Here is a 21,806-nt window from a genome sequence, read left to right on the forward strand (position 1 = left end):
CGCGTAAATGTAAAATCATCGGCTTGAAAATCTCGTAAAAATATAACAAAACTTTGCATTTTTTCACACTTTTCCGATGTTGACGGACGCACCGTCTCGATGAAATATGGTTTTGAGTTACGATCAATCGACTTTAAATTCAAGCTTCGAAGACAGCACGTTTTTTCGGGCCGATACTCAGGAAGCAAACTAACTGAAATTCGTTTTTACCGAATCAATCATAAATAATATTCGCGATAGCATGAGTCGTGAATATTTTATCAGTTTTTTAACCTAATCGATTTTCATATCATTATAAATAAAACGCTTTTCCGTTTTTGGAGCGAAGCACATTAATATCGTCGCATATGCGAAAATGGACTTACGAATCGATTTTATTAACAAACTTCTTGAAATTTGAGGGCTCATTTAAATCGAATAATGTGGAAACGAAATATTAAGGGGGTTCCAGCTTCAGAAAGTCAAAAAAATCGATTGTTTTATTCGAAAATGTTTTTAGGATAGACGCGGAAATAGGATTATTTTAGGATAGACGTTTACATGAAAGGAAAATGTATGAAAATGGAAAAAAAAATTTGAATTTTCGTTTCGGATAATAATTACGATCTCCACATTGTACACAGCTGAGAAATTTCGACAATCAGACTTTGCGCACAAAGCATGTACAAATTAGTATTTCTCACATGAAAAAAATGTTTTTGTATTTTTGAAATATCCTTGAAACTATACCGAAAAGTTCGCTACGATGAGTTATTTCCGCGTCTATCCTAAAAACATTTCCGAAAAGAATCGATATATTTTGACTTTCTAAAGCAGGCCTGCCTTAAGAGGAAAGTTGATTTGTCATGTCTCGAATTTCATGGCTCAAGTTGACCCTCGATTCATTCATAACGTTCGTTAGAACTCAACTGCAATTGCGATATCACCGTTGAGTGATATTTCATCAGAATTTGATAGACGCCAATTTGGATAACACGAAATTGCACCAAAATAGTGAATATAAAAGTTCACTAATGAATTGCATTCATTAAACGAGTCAAGATAATTGCTCAGTAATGAAAAAGTGATGCGATGATCTAATTGGCAATATGCGAGGCTGTATTACGTCAATATTCGTTTTAATCGAAAGATTCAGATTATCAGCTGACGGGCTCAACTGCGGGAACTCCCCTCGCAACGCAAAACACCCCTGACGAGTTACCAGCTGCGTCACTTTCGATTCAACAGACGAATCATCTACAAGGACTGGCTAATTACGCTCATAACGACTACACCAATTACCCAACATTGCCGGTGAGTTTTTTTCACATCAAATCCTTCGCACGTACGGGGAGCGTTGCATTGGGAAGAAACAATAAATTTCCAGCACGAAGCTCTTTGCATTCCCCAGCGCTCGTTTATACATTCGACAACACCGAAAATACTTGCGTTCATAAAAATTCAATATTTTCAAAATTACTTTGCATTATGAACATGAAAATATTTCCTGAGAATAATTCAAAAAATCTTCTTTTTACTACGTAGCGTCAAGACGCTGCCGCGTCGCTGGATAAATTCTTCGTATTCCTATTACTCATTTTGTTAGAATTTCATTATCAAACGCACAGAAAATTTCACGTAATCCTTCAGACTCCATGGCTCTTGATTCAAGGGCAACGAATTTTTGAAATTCTCAAACATTCAACTATCGCAATGACAAGAGCCATGGTTCGGGAGCTGCTTCATTCGAGATACTCAAGGGAGAGCCATTCTTTCGTCCAATAATGTAAGACCTGAAGACAGAGGGGAGGAGCAGAACAGGGGTTGGAAAATCTTAAGAAAAGCGTCGAAGATGGCAAGCTTGCACAACCCGCTATTCTTAGTTTCACTGTCCCCGCGTATATGTGTATATCCATGTCGTTGGTGTTCTTGAGTATTGACCATAAGCAAACGAGAGGACGTAACTCGTGGGAACGAACGCGTAAACTAGTACGAGATTGAATTCTGCATGGGTTTGCAATCCCGACAAGCAAGAAAGTATACATCGAGGCAAAATAAGAGTGAATCCATGAGATACGAAGGATAAAGGGAATGATACAAATGCCTCTGCAAACAAATAAAGTTTGTTCAATATAAAGTTTCGTGGGTATAGACACGTGTATGAACGAGCCATTCGCCAGGGAATGAGATTTTAACTCCAATCAAATTCATTCGGGCTACATTTTGCTTTCTTCGAGACTATAAAGCTTCCGATAAATTGCAAATAAGTGGGGAACAAAGACGAACGTGTCGAAAAGGTATAAATTATCGAGCAAATGATTACAAATGGAGCGGCTCGGGCGCATCTATTCAACGTGCTTCATGACAGTTATGGTAGTTGAAGTTAGTAAGAAAAATCGAATACGTTTAAGGCATTTTAGTACGATGATTTGAACGTTGCAAAACGTCGGAAGGAAATAGGCCACCAAGACAGTTTTCATCTGGAAACTTTAGCGAAGGAATGAAATTATTAATACCACTGAATCCGATTCAAATGGTTGCTTTTTCTTGGTCGCCCGACCTCCGGAGCAGCTTGAATGTCATGTACAGTCTCTTGCCCTGACACATTTTCCACTCCCTCGTTAAACTCATCTTTACTCATATTTCACTCATACTTTTAGACAATGATATTCATTATTTTGTAAGCTACTTTCCCACGGATTTTTAAGATTTCGTCGGAGAAATTCTTCAGCGCTAGGAATGCTGGAAAACGTTGAGCTCCCAATGGAATCTCGTTATCTTAGGTTTTACATTGTCTCTGGAAAACGTCGTCAGGAATAGAGAGCCTGCACACATTCATGCCCTGTCCCGGAAATCGCATACGAGCACTCGGATTCGCATCTTCATAGCATTCCTCGCCCTCCATCTCAAATTCAACGTAATACTGCGCCCCGGTTCGTCATTAGTTTTATCACTAATGCGGGGAAACTCGAAATTGCTGCTCTTCCACGATCATTTGAACGTATTGAGGCGCTCGGTTGTCTTAATCTCCAAAAGGAATAACGTTTTCGTTCGAATAGCTGAGCTAAAAAACAAACTTGTCTCTTCTTCTCTTTTTCTCTATATATATATAGACATATGCAGAGAGAGAGAGAGAGAGAGAGAGAGATGTAAACACGAGAGGGGCGAAAGAGCATTGGTAAAGTTTTGAGCTTGACGTTAATATGGCATAAAGACGTCAGACGAAACTGCTCGGACGCTCCCTTTTATTCAGCTTAACGAGACGTCCGAGAACACTCGTGCTTTCCAACTAGCTCTTCGAAGTCGTGACCCTTGATTTCATAGAATAGACGAACTCAAGAGACATTCTTCCTAAAATCCTCGTTTGATAAACTCAGCGTTTTCAACGTTTCATATATTTTCACACGCAAAATGTAGAAAGTAATTCTGAAAATTTGACTTAAAAAGTACTTCAGAAGGAATGAAATCTTGGGCGTTTTTCGAACACGATGAAAGCTTGAAAAATCCTAGGATAGAACAGAACGTGCTTTTCGTCTTTGAGAACGAATTTTAGGTGCGCATCGCGCCGAAAAGAAACGATCTCTTGAAATTTTTTAGTGCCATCGTATTCTTAGCTTCTGCATCGATCGTGATGAGAAACGAAAACTTGGACGAGGTTCGTTTTATCAAACGAAAGAATTTTTTTCCCAGAAAGGAGAAAAAAGATTTGACCAAAAATCAATGTCGAACGATTTGATGATCATTTTCCCCAAAAACAAAATTGCTCCTTCCTGAAAATATTGAAGATTGAGAATAAAACGTTGATCTTGGTAATGGTTTCAGTTGACTGGTGAAGTGACGTACGCGGAGCTGTGTCTGGCAAGACCAACGACACTCACGACCTCAGCAGACTCGAAACTGGCTTGTCTCGGTAGCGTGGGTGGACTGGCTGGTTTGGGTGGATTTACGAGTGGCCTAGGAGTTCTAGTGGGTGGCAAACAGTATACAAAAGAGGCGACCGTGTACGCGTGCATAGATCACAGCGCGAGGCCACCGAAGATCGATCAGGTTTGTCAGCCATCGTCGAACGGGGGTGCCAATCTGGAGACTTCTCTTTTGCAAGATTCCATAGGCATTGGGGGTAAGCAACAGCAGCAGCAGCAGCAGCAGCAGCAGCAACATCATCATCATCCCCGGGAAGTCGTTACGGTTCGTACGCCACTTATTTCGACGCAGGAGAGTTGCGTATAGGGACGGGAAACCGACGCCCTAAACGTCAACGAGTATTACGTGTGATCGTGGTTGCGGCGTCGATCTTGGAAATTGAAAGCAAAAAATAATCATTGAAATCTTGAGAATATTGCGCTCCGAAAAAGAAAAAAAGAAGATAAAAACTCATTTTTCCGAACGATAGCATCCAAAAAAAGAGAAAAGACACTTAATAAATTACGCTCCGGATAGCGTGCTCGTCACACTGCGCGTCATCGAAGGCCACTTTCTCTGCTTCGTAATGCCGAATTGACCTGTCACTCGATTTTTCATTTTCATCGAAGCACTCCATGAGAAATCGATCGAAAATTCTAATGAAAAATCCCTTTTCAAAAAACGTTCGATGTTTCGTCGTGTTTAACTGTCGATAAAATCCGTATCATATGTGTGCGTGCTTACGGTTGTAAAACATGGTGCGTCGAAGTAATAAGGGACGGTGAAGACGCTCGCATCGTGGAATCTCTTCCCCTTTCGTGTCTTTTATATCTTCTTGAACGATTTGCATGTAAAGATGAAGCCGGGGAGGCGGAGCTGAGAAGGTATTTTGCGTCGTCCTTCCTCGCGAATTTCTCGTAGTCACATTCCTTCTTCAAAATTTTTCTCACTTCGTTCACACCGTTATCCAATTAATTGAAAATGTTGTATCGCCAGGCGTAACGTTTGATCGATCGAAGGGAAGTGACGTTCGGTAAATCGCAACGAAACAATAACAAACCAAAACCACATAACGCGACTAATTCGTAACAATAAAAACAACACAACTACTGACAAATTCATTTCGATAGATGTAAATAATGTTATGATAATAACAATAATAATAATATTATTATTAATAATGATAAAATGGAAATAATTCTCTCGGGGATCCTGAAAAAAAAAAAAAAGAAAAAACAAGAAAAAAAAATCAATCGACGTGGTTCGATGAAATGAAAAATATTCAATTTCAACGATGGGACCTCGCGTTCGAACTATCAACAACCAATTTCCCTTTTTCCTTATCCCGATTCCAAAGAAATAAATATATCCCTATAGAATAAAATATTGTACATTATTGTAAATACGAGATGGTTGAAAACAAAAGAACGAAAAAGCAACAATTAAGGGAACTTAAAATATTGTTAAACGCTATGAAACGACGAGAAATTTGAGCGTTGCGGCTGCAACTAAACCCTCAATATCCAACGTATGAAACATTGTGTACGCAGAGGAAAAAAACAATTGATTTTTCCAACGAACGAGAATTCAAAACGGTATTTCAAATTGATGAGAAGAACGAGCGAAAAAAATTGGACGGTGTGCCTAAAAATGAATGGAATGTTCAACCCGAGAATGATTTTAAATTGTATCAAATGTTTCATATCCTTGGAAAGGATATTTAAAAATTCCACGCATTCCCGACAATAGTCGCGCTCTTACGGTCGAGTCGCCATATTTTTTTTCATTTCCCTATGACTGTGTTTTTCCATTACGTTTGTTCCTCGTTTTCGTAGTTTTTACAGAGATATTCAAAATACGGTCTAAAACAGCAGGAGAAAAAAACCGAAAAAGTGGGGAAGAGAGAAAGAGAGAGAGAGAGAGAGAGAGAGAGAGAGATGGAAAGGGAGGATTTGTCGGTGTTCGAAGTGAGTCGTCGCGATCCCTCGGCAAGCTCGGCAAACAATGCAACAAAAAGCCATAAAAACATGGTGAAATTACGCAGGAAATACTGAACGCCATGTGTCGACGCTTGTATCGTTCTACAGACTCGTGTCGCCACGACGACGAATACTCTTGAGAAAGCCTCATCTGTAAAATATACCGATGTACAGCAGTGATATTTTTTCAAAAAAAAAAAAAAAACGTACGTTAGTAAAATAAGGTAAATTAAAAAAAAACGAAAAGAAAAAAAATACAAAAAATAACGAGAAAAGGCTAAGAAACACTGTCGAAAGAGGAAGGCGAGAGAACGAGAGAGAGAGAGAGAGACATTTTTGTTTACTCCGAGTTTCAGGAGAAACGATTAAGTGTATGTGGAGCACTCCAGACCGATTGATAAAGTCGAAGGTCTGAAATTTTTAGTTTTCCTGATGGTCTTCTTTCCTTGCAGGTTGTTTGCGTCAAAATGGAAAGATAATCTTTCATTGTTATCTTCGAAATTAATATTCGTCGAGCGAGTGTTTTTGTTTTACTTTTGTTTTTATCTTTTTTTGTTCGTGAAAATCTTAAAAATTTTCTCGTAACGCCAAATGTTTTCATCCACACCACCGAGTATCACACTCGGAACTTTTTCAATTTCACAACTTTCCGCGATGGAATTTAAGTCGTTCTTTTTCCTGAAATCTTTTTTAATAGTTGTTGTTGAAAGTAAGAGCACTACGAATTTATTGAATTCGAGGCTGGCAACTCCGTGAGGAATGCTCCACATATATTTCTCATAAATATTATATATATAAAATGAATTTAGTACACTTAACGAAGGTACAGATTATATACGACTATATCTTTATTCTGTCTGTGAAACGGTGTAGTTTTGTCTCTGTGTGTGTGTGTGTGTGTGAGAAAGAAAGAAAGAGATTGGCCAGGTGCAAATGTGAGAAAATATTATCAGTCGGATATGGAGTCAACGAGCTCGTGGACAAATTTAATAAATGAATACTATATCGGACTTTAAAAAAGCGAACGAGCGAATGAGAGAGAAAGAGAGAGAGAGAGAGATAGAGAGAGAGAAAGCAAAAAGCGGAGAAAGAACGAACACAAAAACAATAAAAAATGAAGAAAAAAATACAAGTGAATGAGCCTTTTATGTGCAACACTCAGCCCCGAGCCACTCAGGCTCGAGTGACCATCTGCGTCGAGACCAAAATCCATAGATATATTTTTTTCTATGCTGCGCCGATCTATTAATTTTTTCTTCTTTTCCACTCTTTGGCCAAGCTTTTTTTACGTCCGAATTTGTAACTTTTCTCCACACTATGTCCGAGGACAATATGTAGGTCACGTCGGGCGACCCGAGGCCCTTCAATTTCCCGAGGTATTTGAAGCACGCGCGTTCGTTAACGATTACCAGTTTTGGCGTACCTCTCCTCGACCCCTCCCGCTCCGACCCTTCTCTCTTGACCCCCTCGCTCTCTCTCTCTCTCTCTCTGCCGCTCTCGTGCATAGTCGAGCTCAAATGCACCGCGTTCTCCTACTCGGGACTCTCGCGTTTCGCGTTCATCGAATATTGCGCGCGCGTTTTCCGCAACCGCTCGTCAATCCAACGGAATAGACGTGCCATCCTCGGTGCGGGGAAACTGAGTGACCATCACCGACAATTCAACATTTTATACATTCACGTCCTTCAATTCTCTCATTTATGTACATGAAGGAATCCCAAATGAAAGGAAACTATTTTTCAAAAAGCACCCACCTACCAAATCAACGAGCAAAAAGTTTTATTCGACGTTCAACGTTTGCACACTATTTTTATTCAGGTCCCAACTACTAGCAAATTTGAGGATTTTTTTAACCGAGAGAACAAAAGCACGATCCTGATGGCGAAACGTTTGCCCTTTACTTTCAAGTTGGTAACGAATTTTCAAGGCTCCTGAAAACGGAATTACGCAGATTGAACATTTGACGAAAAACCTTTTTGACGAACGTTTTTTCAACGCGATTTTCACTCTATTTATAATCATATCTGTCGATCTCCAATACTCGGACCACACGTCGCATATACATAAGAATTATGATGTAAATGATCTCGACCGTTCTCTCGTTCGCCCTATTTCGAGGTATTAAAGCATTGGAGAGGCACTTGGTACCAGTCGTTAGACTCCTGTACGTTTTCGGTGGAGCTTTTGTCGAATACATGTTAACGCGACACGTCCATGAACATCGTGATGGTACACAAGATCGTTGAGCTCCCGAAACGAACAATTTGAGCTCTTCAAACACCGGCCAATAACGCGCTTTTCGTTTTACGAACGTGTACTGGAGTAATTAACGATCCAAGGGATGCCGTGAATCCGGACCTTCCCTTCCTCAAATTGTACATCGTCGACGCATGTTTTAATAGTCCGACACAGCGGCCTCGATAACCCGCGGATTTAATGCAACCGAAGTATGTCGGACCCCTGTCTCGCTTGCTCCGATGCTCTGAGCCTCCACCGTGCACCCACTTGGGTCGGCTGTTCGAAACGAAATTCCACTTTTTTCCAACACTCAAACTCCATCATTTTTCTCTTCCCTGTTTCGTCCATCCCCGCGCAACACGAAAAAGCCTCTCTTTTGAGAACCATCGGAATCACCTTATAAAAAACCACCTATCAACTGTCTAAAAACACAAAACATTCGCAGCAGGAGCAGGGAATACTTATCGAAAAGCAAATTGTGAATCACTCCAAAACATTCCATCTTAAGGTATAATTTCATTTCCAATCCGACGACTCCGACTGAGCATCTCCACTCGCGTGAATTCATTCCGAATGTTCCAAGAGACTTTCTAATTTCGTCGTTTTATAAAAAATTCAATTTTTCCCATTGTTATTCAATGGTGAGGAAAGAAGCACTGAAAAAGACGCAATGCCTTTGGAATTAGCGTCGCGAGCCTTCTCCGATCACGTCATCTGCTTTTTTTCTCTTACTCTCTCTCTCTCTCTCTCTCTCTCTCTCTCTTCCCCTCTTTCTCTCGTATTCCTGCCATTATTTGTCACGCACAAGAAGGACCTGGCTGAGTCCATCTACAATTTAAAGAATCTAATGTATCTTCGTCACTGCCACCCCTTATTTTACGAATCTTTGAGACTGATATCCTCCTGCTTAACCTGATTTAATCATCGAATATTCCCAATGAGTTAAATCCGTGTATATCCAAAGTTTGTCCACCTCGAAGAAGCGGACTGTTGATTTTTCGTGAAAATCAATGAACGGCCTCTCTAAGACCTGCGCTTTATATCGATATTTATAATCGTGTACTTCTAAACTATTGAATAAATTATACAAATGAAGAAAAAAACAATGAATATCAACGCGACGGGACGAACCGCGAGCGAGGAAGGGTTCCATTGTAATTTTGTTTCGTTCACGAGCTTGTTATCATTTATTCTTCAATCGCTCCTAACTGAGCCAAGGATCCACTGAATAACGCTCATTTTGTGTCTCCGCGAGGCTCCTATCAGCCCAGCCGGTTTGTTTAAGTCGAACAATTTCATTTCCAACGTGACGCACACAACAAAAACACACTCGAGCCTAGGTACACAGAGTGGCTAACGCGATAAAGAATAAGGAGAAAATAATGAGAAGACGAGTTAAAATACGATAAATTGTATCGCCGATCGATGTTGTAACGATGTCAAAATTATTGCGATACATTCGATCGAAGCAGTGAACATATGACTTTTGCCTATTGACAAGAGAGAGAGAGAGAGAGAGAGAGAGAGAGAGAGTGAAACGAGATTGAGATTAAAAGCGCGCGTGAATTTATTAAATTTATCAATAACGAAGAGAATTTAAGAAAAATAAAAAAATAAATAAAGAAAAATATACAAACGAATATAAAAAGTAAAAGAGAAGACGATGACCATATTATGTGTATTTACAATAATTATAGATTATATATGTATATAAATGAATCGATGAACGAACAAGAATGTGTAAATAATAATTATATTATACGTAAACAACAACGTAAACCAAATAAACGTGTTGATATGAAAAAAAAAAAAAAAAAAAAAAAAACAAACAAAAAGAAAATAAAATTTGTTGTACTCATTTCTTTTCATCGGCCAAACAATTTCCCTGCGTAAAGGAAATTTTTCCTTTGAATTTCTTTCCTGCTACATGCTGACCACCGCGCTCTGGTGCTAATTTTATTTTGTGGGTTACAGCGAATTGAATGAAGATGACTAATTATCCAAGCTTGAAACAATAACTCATGAAAATGTACCAGCGAAAAGAAATTTTCCTCGTATTATTCAATTAATTATTCTGTTTGGTCATAATATGTAATTAATAATGCCTTCACGTCCTCGAGTTCGTGACCCGAACACTGAGAACTTTTGTGCGCGAACGATTTCCTCGTGCATCTGTGTTTACTCGTACGTTTTTACCCTCCTCCTCCTCCTCCTCGTTTCATTCTATTTCATGTATTCATTTCTTCTCCTTTTGTAGTTTTTATTTTTCCTCGAGCATCACGACTCTCAATGGGAAAGTATCATCAACGAAAACTGAGTACTATAATGGGAAAACATCAAAAAATCTCGAAGGCGCGCGCACACAAGGCAAATATAAAAAGATCATGAGGAGCAACACTTTACGAGGAGCGCGGCAGAGGTCGACGTAGAGTGGCACAAAATAAATGGATTTTTACTCGAAAGAATTTTCGTCCCGAGGATGCAGCACAGCACCACAAAGCTCACGGCTATCTCCTCGTCACGAACAACCCCTCAGAGTCGTTCTTTTCCTCCCCTAATTTTATACTCTTTTTCATTACTTTATTCGTTTTTTTTTTACTTTTACTTCTTCTTTTTCACTTTCCTTTGGTTTTTTTTAGCCTCTTTTACACGAGATATCGCACTCACCTCTTCACGCGTATAATTAAAAAGTCCGCCTCTTGCCGCGAAGCAATTTATCGAGAATTGGTGTAACCGACCAATTTCAGCCCTCAACGCTTTTTCTCTTTCGCGCGCAACCCCTTGCCCCATGTCCTGGTCACTTTTCGTTCCGACGAATTATTAATCAAGTACGCCTTCGCTTTTTCTACGTGTGTATGCGCTGCCCCCCTTTCTCCATTTTTTTCCCCTCTCAATCGTCACCCCAATTCTCACATTCGTCGAGAGAAACGAAAAATGAAAACGATAAGTTTAGCTCTAACGACACCACGGTATTGCAGTATGGAATCAACCCTGACCTCGCAAGTTATAAGAAGAAATTAAGGATGATCGGTAAAAAAAAAAAATTTTATAACGAAAAATGTAAAAAAAAAATTGTTACAGTTTTGAGCTGCAGCCCCGATTCGACATATTTACCAGAATTTATTCTCGCGATTTTTAAAATTATGTGTAATTTATTTGTTGAGATTGATAAATTTTTAATATAATTTTACATTTATTTATTTATTACAATTATGTATTATTTATTTTTTAGTTATTAATTATTTATTTATTGCAATTAATACAATTTTTAATACAACGGTTAAAATATTTTCGTAGTAAAATCGTCAAGCAGAATGTGACAACAGCCATTTTCTATTTATATGCGCATGCACATCCATATTTTAAACCAGCTGACTTATGGTGTTTTCAAACCTTCCACTGTTAATGTCGTTATTACTCGTCACCCTCAAATACGTGTTTTTCATTTTCAATTCCCAAGTGATTTTCACCGGTAACAAGACATCATTGATATCTAAAAACATTATATTTTCTTATTCTCGTTTTTGGCTCTTTAAAGTTGGGGGGATCCAATTTCATTAAATCCAAATGGTCGCACAGGGAGTGTGCCTGCCATAAGCGCCCTTAAAAAGTGTGATTTTCGTTAATTGTTTAATTTTAACTAAACCGTAGATCCTACAATAATTCCGAGAATAGTTGCACACTGTATATTTCTAGCAGAATTCAAAATTTCAACTCTTAAAGTTTGAATTTTCGATAGCCATTAGACCCGCGTGAACTTCCTTAAAATCCGTAGAGTTTGAAAATTTTTTTCAACACCAATTTTCATCCAGCATCGATAATTTTGCATGCGCACCATAGTTAAGCAATCGGCTTTTTTTTATCGGGTGTTAACCATGCTCGGGGCACTCTCGATGTGCGACACAAGAGTATAGCAAAAGGGTGTAGATAACGCTATGTAGGATTGCTGCCGTTGAGAGTAATTGCGGAAGGGGATTGAACCGGAAAAGGAGTGAGAAAGAGAGAAAAGAGGGAAAGGGTGGGTAGCAGAGAAGGTATCTAGTTAATCCGTAACGTGTTGCAATCAAGGATGTCCCTGTGGATTGCAACTATTGCTTCGCGTCCCCCAATCTCTTTCCGTCTCTGTTTATCTCTCTCTCTCTCTCTCTCTCTCTCTCTCTCGCCGGCGCTGTTTTCTCTTTGCCCCTCGTAAATAATCGATCGGTGTGGTTTCTCGTGGCAACTGTTAACAGTTTACAGAGAACCGGAAAGTGGTGAAAAGCTCAGCCCGATCTGTGCACTTCGATTTTCGATAGTCAAATGCGATCAGTGGCCAAAAGTAGTCCACTCAGTTCTCGTACTAGTATACAAAACCGAACAGTTTCATCCCACATTTTTCCCCTTTCATTAAGCAGTACATGCATTCCTTCCGTCTCTTCCCCCTCCCATTTTTTTCGTTTGCTATAAACACACCAATCTTTACATCGATACCATACGACTGCATAAAGTTTCTAGCTATTTTTGATGTTGAACAAAACAGTGTAACTGGAATCGTGAACCTCCCTTACTGGGTGCATCACGCCATTCTAACCTCCACTACCTTAAGCGTTTGTGCAAGAGACTATAATAACGATGTATCGATAAATAAATGCCTCCGATATAATATTCAACAGGGAAGCCTACAAATGTGTGTGTGTGTGTGTGTGTGTGTGTGTGTGTTTCAGGATAATCCACACCACCACTATTTTTTACTGCTTCTTTTCTTTGTTTTTACTATTTTACGATTTCTCTTTCCCATTCTGAACTACCACGGAGCTTCGCAGCACACTCCTCCCTTCATTTTCGCAAAAAGCTTCTCTGGAAAGCCGGAACAGCCGGCTCTGTACTTTCGCACCACCGATAATTCGCGAACACATCCTGTGTGTCGATGTAGAAAGAAAGGAAGAGAGAGAGAGAGTGCGAGAGAGGCATGAAGCATCTCATAGAATCGCGGCACTGCACTAGGAAAGGCACTTTCATGATAAAGTATCGACCCTGTTCGGTGAAGGGAGTGAGGTGGATTATGTGTCAGTATATGTGTGTGTGTGCAATATATAAAGGTATTTATAGCGCAATAACTGTGGCTTCCGGGTAAGTTGGGTGGACGAATCATTATGGGCAAAATGAACCGGCAGATAAATATCGGAAACTTCGTACCATATCTAACAGAAACATAACCTCCACGAAATTAAATTTCATTGATATTCTTTCCACCGCTCCGTTATGAGGAAATGCGGAGGATCTGATTTTGACTGATTTTCGTTAATATTTGATTTCACTCCAGCAGTATTGCATTATCCGATGTCAATTATTCTGAAATAATCGTATAAAAATAATTTCTTTGTCTATTGAATTATTGCAAAGTTGTTGAGCAGCGTCAATAGAAAAATCAATCTCGCGTGTAATTCGATATTAAGAATTTTGTTGTAATAATATCTCACAATACTAAATTCCACCGACCAATATAACGAAGAACCAATACGTTCATAGTTTCAACTGAAAAGAAGACTCGCAGATGGGAATAAGAAGAGCGAAAAATATTGTACGAAAGCGACTTGAACAACTTGGAGGGAGAAAAGGAACGAAAATTCGATACAGCAGCAGGCCACTTTCGTTCTTTATGACATTTCTTTCCTTTTGGGTTTAAAGTTAAGTGTATCCAGTGCAGTCTGAAATAGCTATCGGGATTCACACTCCCTTTTGCGGTTTGCTCTTCAATGCAGCTATCTCGCTGAATATATAAGCTCTTCTGTTCACTTTTCGTTTGGCCGAGCACTAAACACAGTATCCGGTACGTATCGCGAGAAGCCTTCTCCTCCACCGAAGTCATTTCCATTGGGCGATATCGAATAATATGCTAATTGTTCTCTTGAGAAAAGCCGCTGTATCCAGCGATGCGGGCCGCAGCGGGCACCAGCAAACTCAAGCAATAGTCGTGGTGAGAAGAAAATGGGCGTTTCAATAAAGCGACCCTCTCATTTCGAAATAGCAATCGCCCTACATTTTGTGATATCCAAACCGCAATTTCTTCAATTTACCTCCCCAACAACCGCCGATCACTTTTATTCTATTCGCTATGCATTCCCGACCATTTTATAAACGAGTTTTTCGTATATCGCCACATTCGAATATCGACGTAAAACTAATACAATCTTACGGATTAAAAAATCGTTATCCACACACTTTTCAATGCCCATTATCAGTTTTATAGAAATACGCTCCAAAGTTCGCAAGGAGCGATCGAATGCCAGCTTACTCCGAACGCTCCTCTCAATCATCGTACACCATTACCGTTCATAATATCCCTGACTGGACGTTCTGCCAGGTATTTTATCGTCTTTGCGATAATTCTGAAACATCGAGTACTTTGTCGAGAAGTCCAGACCACCGTTATCTCCATAACGAATTCTTTACTATGCTCACTGTGACACGAGAGTAGAAAGAAGGCATTGAGGCAAAAAAAAGGTTCCATAATTCGTGATGATTTTCAAAAAGAATGTAATAAAACATTTTCTGGAAGCCACAGTTGTACGAGTTGGCAAATTTTTTTGCGAAAATTGCCCTCTTCATTTCATGTGGCGAACGAAAATTAGTGATCGACGAGGTTTTCGTGAAAACAAGTTTTTCGATAACCACCGTGTTTGCACTGGACCCAGTAAGCGGTATAAAAATTCAAACTTTTCACCACGATCGACGAAGCTCAATTATATATCAACGAAGCTTTTTCCCCCTGGACACGAAGCGAATTCGTAAACAGGCGTGGGAACCACAAAGAATAGAATTATTTATTTGCGATAAGAGACATTAATCGTGAAAGTACGTTCACGTAGTTGATACGAAGAAACACCTCGAGATTCGACAATTGTTGAAAAGCTGCAACCCTCTGCCCGCTTTTCTTGCAGATTTAGAAAATCCAATGGCACTTGAGTCGGCAAATAAAGATTACGGTACCGGAGAACAGGGAAAACGTGAAAAACAGAGAATGAAACTGTGCAGACCGAAAGAAAGAGAAAAAGGTGCTTCGGCACAGGAATTACAATAAGACTGTCATTAAATTCGTAGTCACGTCGCCGCGACGGAATTATTATACGATCGATTAAGTCATCAAAACAGAGTTGAAGAATAATTTACAGTCCTTTCGTATAAAGAACGATTCCTGCACTACTCATTGCACGACTTCCAAGATAAACTAAAATTATTTTTCAACACTGAATCAGCCTCATCGAAAGATAGAACGAGTATAAAAAAGTAGTAAATTTCTGTAGTCTCTTACCTTCTTATTGAAAAATGATAGGATTCGAGCTGTCTGCACTGGATGTAGAACGTCTTCAAATGTCTGAATTCCGCATATGAATTTTCCAGAGGCCAAAACAAGCATCACGACACGCGGTGATCTGCGCCTGAAACTTTTATTAATAATACGATTAATCACCGTGACTCATTTTCTCTTGGTTGTTACGAAACACAAATGCTCTATTACGAACACTATTGTACGTTAGAGATTACTCGTAGGCAGAGTCAGCAGCAGAGCAATATACATGTGAACGTCCTTACAACCCAGACGTTGTTAACAATTTTCCATAATTGTTCAACGATGATTAATGGAGTATTCGTACAAAATAAATTTCGCATGGAAACGATAGAACATCGTCTTACTCTCCTCGAATGAAATCGTTTATTAAATTCTTGAATTAATTGATCTTTCGGGAATGGTGTCGAACAGATTTTTCACTGGAAATTCTTCTGGCCGTATCTACATTGGAATTAATCAATGTAATTGACCCACGAAACGACGGTAATTAATGTGCCTATCAGCATTATCGTATTAAGGAAGTTGACGCGAATCTAATGGAAATCGAAAATTCCAACTATTCTCGGAATTATTATAGGATCTACGGTCTAGTTGTCGAGAAAACAATTAACGAAAATCACATTTTTTGAAGGGTTTTACTCGTATGGCAGGCACACACTTTCTGTGCGACGATTTGGATTTAATGAAATAGGATCCTCCCAACTTTAAAGAGCCAAAAACGAGAATAAGAAAATAAAGTGTTTTTAGATATCAATGATGTCTTGAGAAAGTCTTGTTACCGATGAAAATGACTTGGGAATGGAAAAAGTAAAACACTTATTTGAGGTTGACGAGTGATGACACAAACGGTGGAAAGTTTGACAACACCATGAGCCAGCTGATTTAAAATATAGACATGCATGCGCATATTAATAGAAAATGCCTGTTGTCACATTTTGCTTGACGATTTTACTACGAAAATGTTTAAATAAATAATTAATAACTGAAAAATAAATAATAAATAATAAATAAATAATCAATAATTGTAATAAATAAATAAATGTAAAATTGTATTAAAAATTTATCAATCTGAACAACTAAATTACACATAATTTTAATAATTGCGAGAATAAATTTTAATCGTTTCTTTGATCATCAAAAGAGGAAAAAATTCAGTTGCTTTTTTGAATGACAAGTGACGCATGATCTTTCTTAAGGATTTTAACTAATTATATGAATACTGAACTGGAGGGGTCTTGATAACTGCCTTCAGTACCGCTATTAAAAAGTGCCCATAACATTCTGTCCCCGAAAGAAGCGATGGTGAATTGAACGATTAAAGTTTGCGGATGCAATCATGAAAATGGGATGTTCCTTCAAATGGTAATCGCTTGCATAACTACAGCTCAACAACTCTTTCCTTTTTCGTCTTGAAAAAAAAAAGCATATAAATTAAGAAGGAGCTGTTACTATCTACAAACATGCACGCGCCCTAACATTCGCGAAGCATTCGGGAAACGTTCTACTAGCCTGCTGGCACCGTTCCAAGCCCACGTTCTTCAATTTCCCGTGAAATCTGATTTCCACAGCGCAGGAGGGCGCCACTGCAGCGCTGCCAGAGACCAACCCTTGGGAACATTACACCCGCCGAATGAAAGGATACGAATTTATGTGAATTTGTATTTGTGCTAGAATTGATTGAAATAGCGTTCTCGTTCGAAATTTACCGTGGACGAGAGTCGTGGTTTCCCACCTTCCAGCAGAACTTACGTTTTTAACAAACCAAAAATGTAATATCGAAGCTCAGCGGAATACGTTGAGACCTGTTCCAATTTCAATGAACCTCATCCGGTTATTTTCCAATGAAAAGTATATCGCGTGCACGGATATCCAGCGAATTGCGGCAAATGAAAAAATCAAGTGGAAAATCCGTGGTAGGTTATCCTGTTGAAATTCATTCCCCCTCGAACTGTTAATTGGGAAAAAATATTTTTCAATTTTTCCCTACAAATTGACACTTGGCGGGATGAAAAATATTGCGAAATATGAAACTAACGTTTCGATTTTTATCCAACGAACTAAACGAATGTACAAATTTTCAAAAAAATAAACAATGCATTGATTGGTGCGTGGATTTCTGTAGTCTTTTCCGAATAAATCAAAAATCACAGACAACTCTCGCGTCCTTTTTTTTCTTCACATATCCTATCTTTTTCTCTGATTATTTTGAAAGCGATGCTTCCCGATCGCCTCTCGCAGTATCCTACTCGCCCCTGACTTCTCAAATGCGACTGCAACGCGGCCGACAATTAGATCATAAAGCAGCGACGAGTCGATGAGAAAAGAAAGAGAGAGAGAGAGAGAGAGCGGGGAGAGAATATGGGAGAAAAGGAGAAGGAAAAATATATAACGGAGAGAAGGTAAACGGCCGATTTTTCGTGGCGCTCTCGTGCCCCAAAGCGATTTTTAGAAACGCGATCTGGCGTGTGCCGCGCGAGAGCCATCCGGTCTCGATTACAGCCGCGAAACGAGAAAACGAACGGGGCATAATTCACGGAAATCACCGGTCACGTAGAGACGGATCATCCCAGATTCTTTCTCTCTTTCTCCGAGGCTACTCGTAGCGGGAGCACCTTCGTGCTGGTGTTCACCGAAGCCCGTTCCTCTCCTCGTTCGCCATTTTCTTATACGTCTTTTTTGCGGCCTTCCTAGCATTTCCTTCAGTATACTTCTTCTTCAGGAGTGTTAATCCGACGAGAGACTTGGCAGTTTTTCATCGAGCTACAGGGGCCCCCCGATCGTCGGGAGATAAAAACCAGATGAAAATCCACGTTTTGTGGATATAGAGAGAGAGAGAGAGAGAGAGAGAGAGAGAGAGAGAGAGAGAATTCCTTCATAGATTAAAACAATGAAGAAGAAACAATTGCGAACGCTCTCGCGAGATGAAAAAGTAAATACAATAGCAGCAGAGAAGAATCGATTAAAAACGAAGACAGAGAAAAAAGGCAATCAACGGGGAAACCCCGAATGATTTTACCTCCGGGATCGCGCGAAAACGATCTCCCCAACGGTCCATGCAGAGAACACAATTGATTTAGACAGACACTCGGCCACTGCTCCAATCTCGAAAAATCTAATTTAACCAATTCTGACTTCTATTCGATCCTCCATTTTCATAAACAAATAGAACATGTACAACGCCATTTTCGTAGCAATACATAGACCCCGCGGTACACGCAAACCGTGCAATCGTCGATTGTATATTGACTCGAATTATTGGTCGGTTAATCCTGGAAACACAGGAAATACAGGGATCCCGTTCACTTCCCATTCTCTTTCGCTCTCGTACGACCCTCTCTCTCTCTTTCTCGTTCAACCTCTTCGTTCGAGCGGGAGTAAAGAGTGATTGCGAGCAGATAACGCGGTGGGTAGAAGGTGTGAGAAAATAGGACGAGGCTGTACGACACGTATATGAATACGACAGAGAAAGCGGAGCGGCGGGAGTAGGAGGAGGGGGAGGGGGGGGGGGGCGAATCAAGTCAGATTCCGAATGAGGATATCTCGCGGCTTGTTGGACCGCGAGATGATAAATACAGTAATACACTCGTCTCGCCGTTGGTGCAAGTGCTCTGCTTAATGCATATCGCTGCTGCCATAGTCGAGCGAGCGTTACACGTGCGTGTGTGCGAGCGTGCACGTGCACGCGTGTATGAAAATACAGTAAACGCCTAATTGCATAAATAATTCAAGCGACGAGCTTCGCGAACCGTGGCCGCGACGAGGGTAACCGGAGCAGTTTGTAGGAGTGCGGGGAGAGAAGCGGAGGGTGCGGGGACGTCGGTATTTATCGTCCAGACTGGCATAACGAAGCGTCAATCCGTTATCCGTCGGTATTATCGTATACGCGAGAACGTTTACAATTGTAAAGAAAATAAGTGGAAAGAGACAGAGAAATTGTGATCCAGCTTATTTTCTATTCGTATCCGCCCCCCTCCGCTCCCCGCACCGAGACAAGACTCAGGCTCAAGATAATAATGAATTGCAAACGCACACAATGAAGCTAATGTCTTCTGTGCGGAAGATGACTATCCCGAGCTGCCGCAAGGAATAACAGTGAAAGAGCGCAAACAGGGGCAGAGCTATGCGGCGATTGCGGTACTGTAAACCATCTTATAGCATTCCCGGCCGTTGGCGGGGGTCAACTTGGTGCAGCGGAGTCAAACGTTATCGTAAGCGCGGTAGCTCAACGAGTTAGTTTTCCCTCTACAAACTGCTATTTGTTTAGATCCCTAGGATCTCGTAATTCGAGGAAAAAGCATTTGAGTCCGGGCCAAATTTTATCAATATTAATGCTTCCAAGCCAGAGTCGCGTTCTGAAAAAGGGCAATAAAAGTTTGCCGGCTACGGATGCCTCGATCGTACCGATTGTCTGCGATTAATACGCGCATGAGAATTCGGGAAAATATGCCCCGAGGAAATGAGCGAAAACGGGCGCGGAGGAGCTCGCAGTACATTTGGATGCAATCGCATTTGAGTAATCGTAAAAATGTGCTTGGCGTCTGATCGCAATCGGACATCGCTACTTGGAGGACGAATCCCTGGCTGAGCCGGGTGCTTCGAACTCCACCGTTGAGCAATAGAGAGTTGCGCTGAATCGAGAAATTCCAGGATATAACTGTTATTTTGCATTCTCGTGAAACAAACAATTTTATAGAGTTTTCTGTTCCGCCACCTCGAAACCTAAATAAAAACGTTTTTAAATGCAAAACGAGAGGAGAAAAAAGATTTTCCGTATTTACCAAGGAACTTGGGCAGCGTCGCGTTGCGTGAATCTGGGGTGACCAAACCGGGAGTGAAAACGTTTAAGAGAGAAAGAGAGAATATAGAAATGGGGGAAGGAGGATTAAAAAAAAGAAAATAAATCCAGAAATAAAAGATAAAAGAAATAAGGCTTGTGATAATGGAATTATAAAAATGTCGACCGCAAATATGCACGTTTTGAAGCAGAAGTTTCCGTCCCTCTCCTTCTCTCTCTCTCTCTCTCTCTCTCTCTCTCTCTCTCTCATTCTCTGGTCCCCAGCATAGCAGCATCCCGACTCGTTCCAGTCGCGCCGTTCCAACCCCCCGGGCTTTCCACTAGTCCCGCTTTTTCATTCTCTCGTTTTAGCCTTTATATTTCCGACTCTTTTATTCAACGTCTTTTCCTGTATGACTACCCCCTACCATTACCTACCCCCTTCAACCTTTGACCTCTCACTCGTTCTCCCCTTCTCCCTCTCTTTCTCTCGGCCACTATAACTCTACCTTTCTCTCCATGCGAGCATTTGTTCATATGCTCCGACGAGTGTGGGCATACAATGGAAACACGGGCATTCCTACCTGTTTCGTGCAACGGAAAATAAACAGGAGCGCGTTTATACATGTCCAAGCGAATCCCTTGTGCTTCCTGACCCCAGCCCGGAGTCGCAGTGTGCGCGCTTCGTCGTGCAATGCACAGGGTTTCCTTTAACCTCGTCAACGTGCCATGGGAATTTGCCCAGCACTTGAAGTCTCGCGCTCTAGCCAATGTCTATGCGACTTGTATATGTGCACACAATTTTTCCTGTCAAACTAGTTTTTCTCGCTCTCCGTGAAGAAGAAAGAAGTTGATGGCTCGAGCGATCAATGGAAATATTGCATCGAATACCCATTAAAATAGGGCTCGTCCCGTAATCAGATTTAGCGAATAGTTCGAGGCTCCCAACCTCTGCAATCCTCGTGATAAAAAAAACCTTTAATAGTTTGATCCTGGAATGGAATGATCGTCAAACAGCTGTGGTGCATGCGCGACGACGCCGCAATCGATTCTTCAGACGCCCCCTTTCTTCGATCCTTTCACAATTAACGGTTAAATACTCGAGGGAGAAAAGCAGTGGTAATTTCTTCGTTTTATTGGCTCACGCCTCACCCACCCACGGGCGAAACGACACTGGGGCACGTTGCGAGAACGGATACATGTGCGGCGGATTTGAAGGAAGAAAACAGGGAGATATATCCCTGGAAAGAATGGCGATCAAATAGTGGCACTGCCGCGGTGGATTCGCAGGGGGGTTGAAGCTACGGAGAAACGAGCGAAAAAGAACACTCGCGGCTGAAGAATTGCGGAGTCCTAGCGGAAAAACAGCAGACACTCTTGAAAGGTCGGGGGAGACGAAGCGAGTAGGGAAGAGAGAAAGGAATAAATAAAAAGAAATAGGACGACGCGTTTTCCACATGGTAAATACTATAGCGCTCTCTTCCGTTGTCGGGCGATGTATTCCCGGTTATATATATTTTCACCATGTGCACCCATCCAATTCTTTACTCCGCTCTCTTTCTCTCTCTCTCTCTCTCTCGCTCTGTTTCAAAGTATGTTGAAG

General features: G+C 40.6%; 1 protein-coding gene across 8 annotated transcripts in view; it reads left to right on the top strand.

The window, feature by feature from the left end:
- The window catches only part of LOC122408999 (synaptogenesis protein syg-2-like), a 225,695-nt gene extending 215,947 nt beyond the window's left edge, over positions 1 to 9,748 (top strand). For 7 of the 8 annotated variants that reach the window (XM_043416165.1, XM_043416164.1, XM_043416169.1 and 4 more), the window contains 2 exons: positions 1,130 to 1,293; positions 3,802 to 9,748. In XM_043416165.1, the coding sequence (XP_043272100.1) occupies positions 1,130 to 1,293; positions 3,802 to 4,209 (572 nt within the window). In that variant the 3' untranslated portion in view covers positions 4,210 to 9,748. The remainder of the gene's footprint in view (positions 1 to 1,129; positions 1,294 to 3,801) is intronic. The other variant, XM_043416168.1, reaches the window with a different exon arrangement.
- The last annotated feature ends 12,058 nt before the right edge of the window (positions 9,749 to 21,806 follow it).

Source organism: Venturia canescens, chromosome 4 (genome assembly GCF_019457755.1).
Source record: "Venturia canescens isolate UGA chromosome 4, ASM1945775v1, whole genome shotgun sequence".
NCBI lineage: Eukaryota > Metazoa > Arthropoda > Insecta > Hymenoptera > Ichneumonidae > Venturia > Venturia canescens.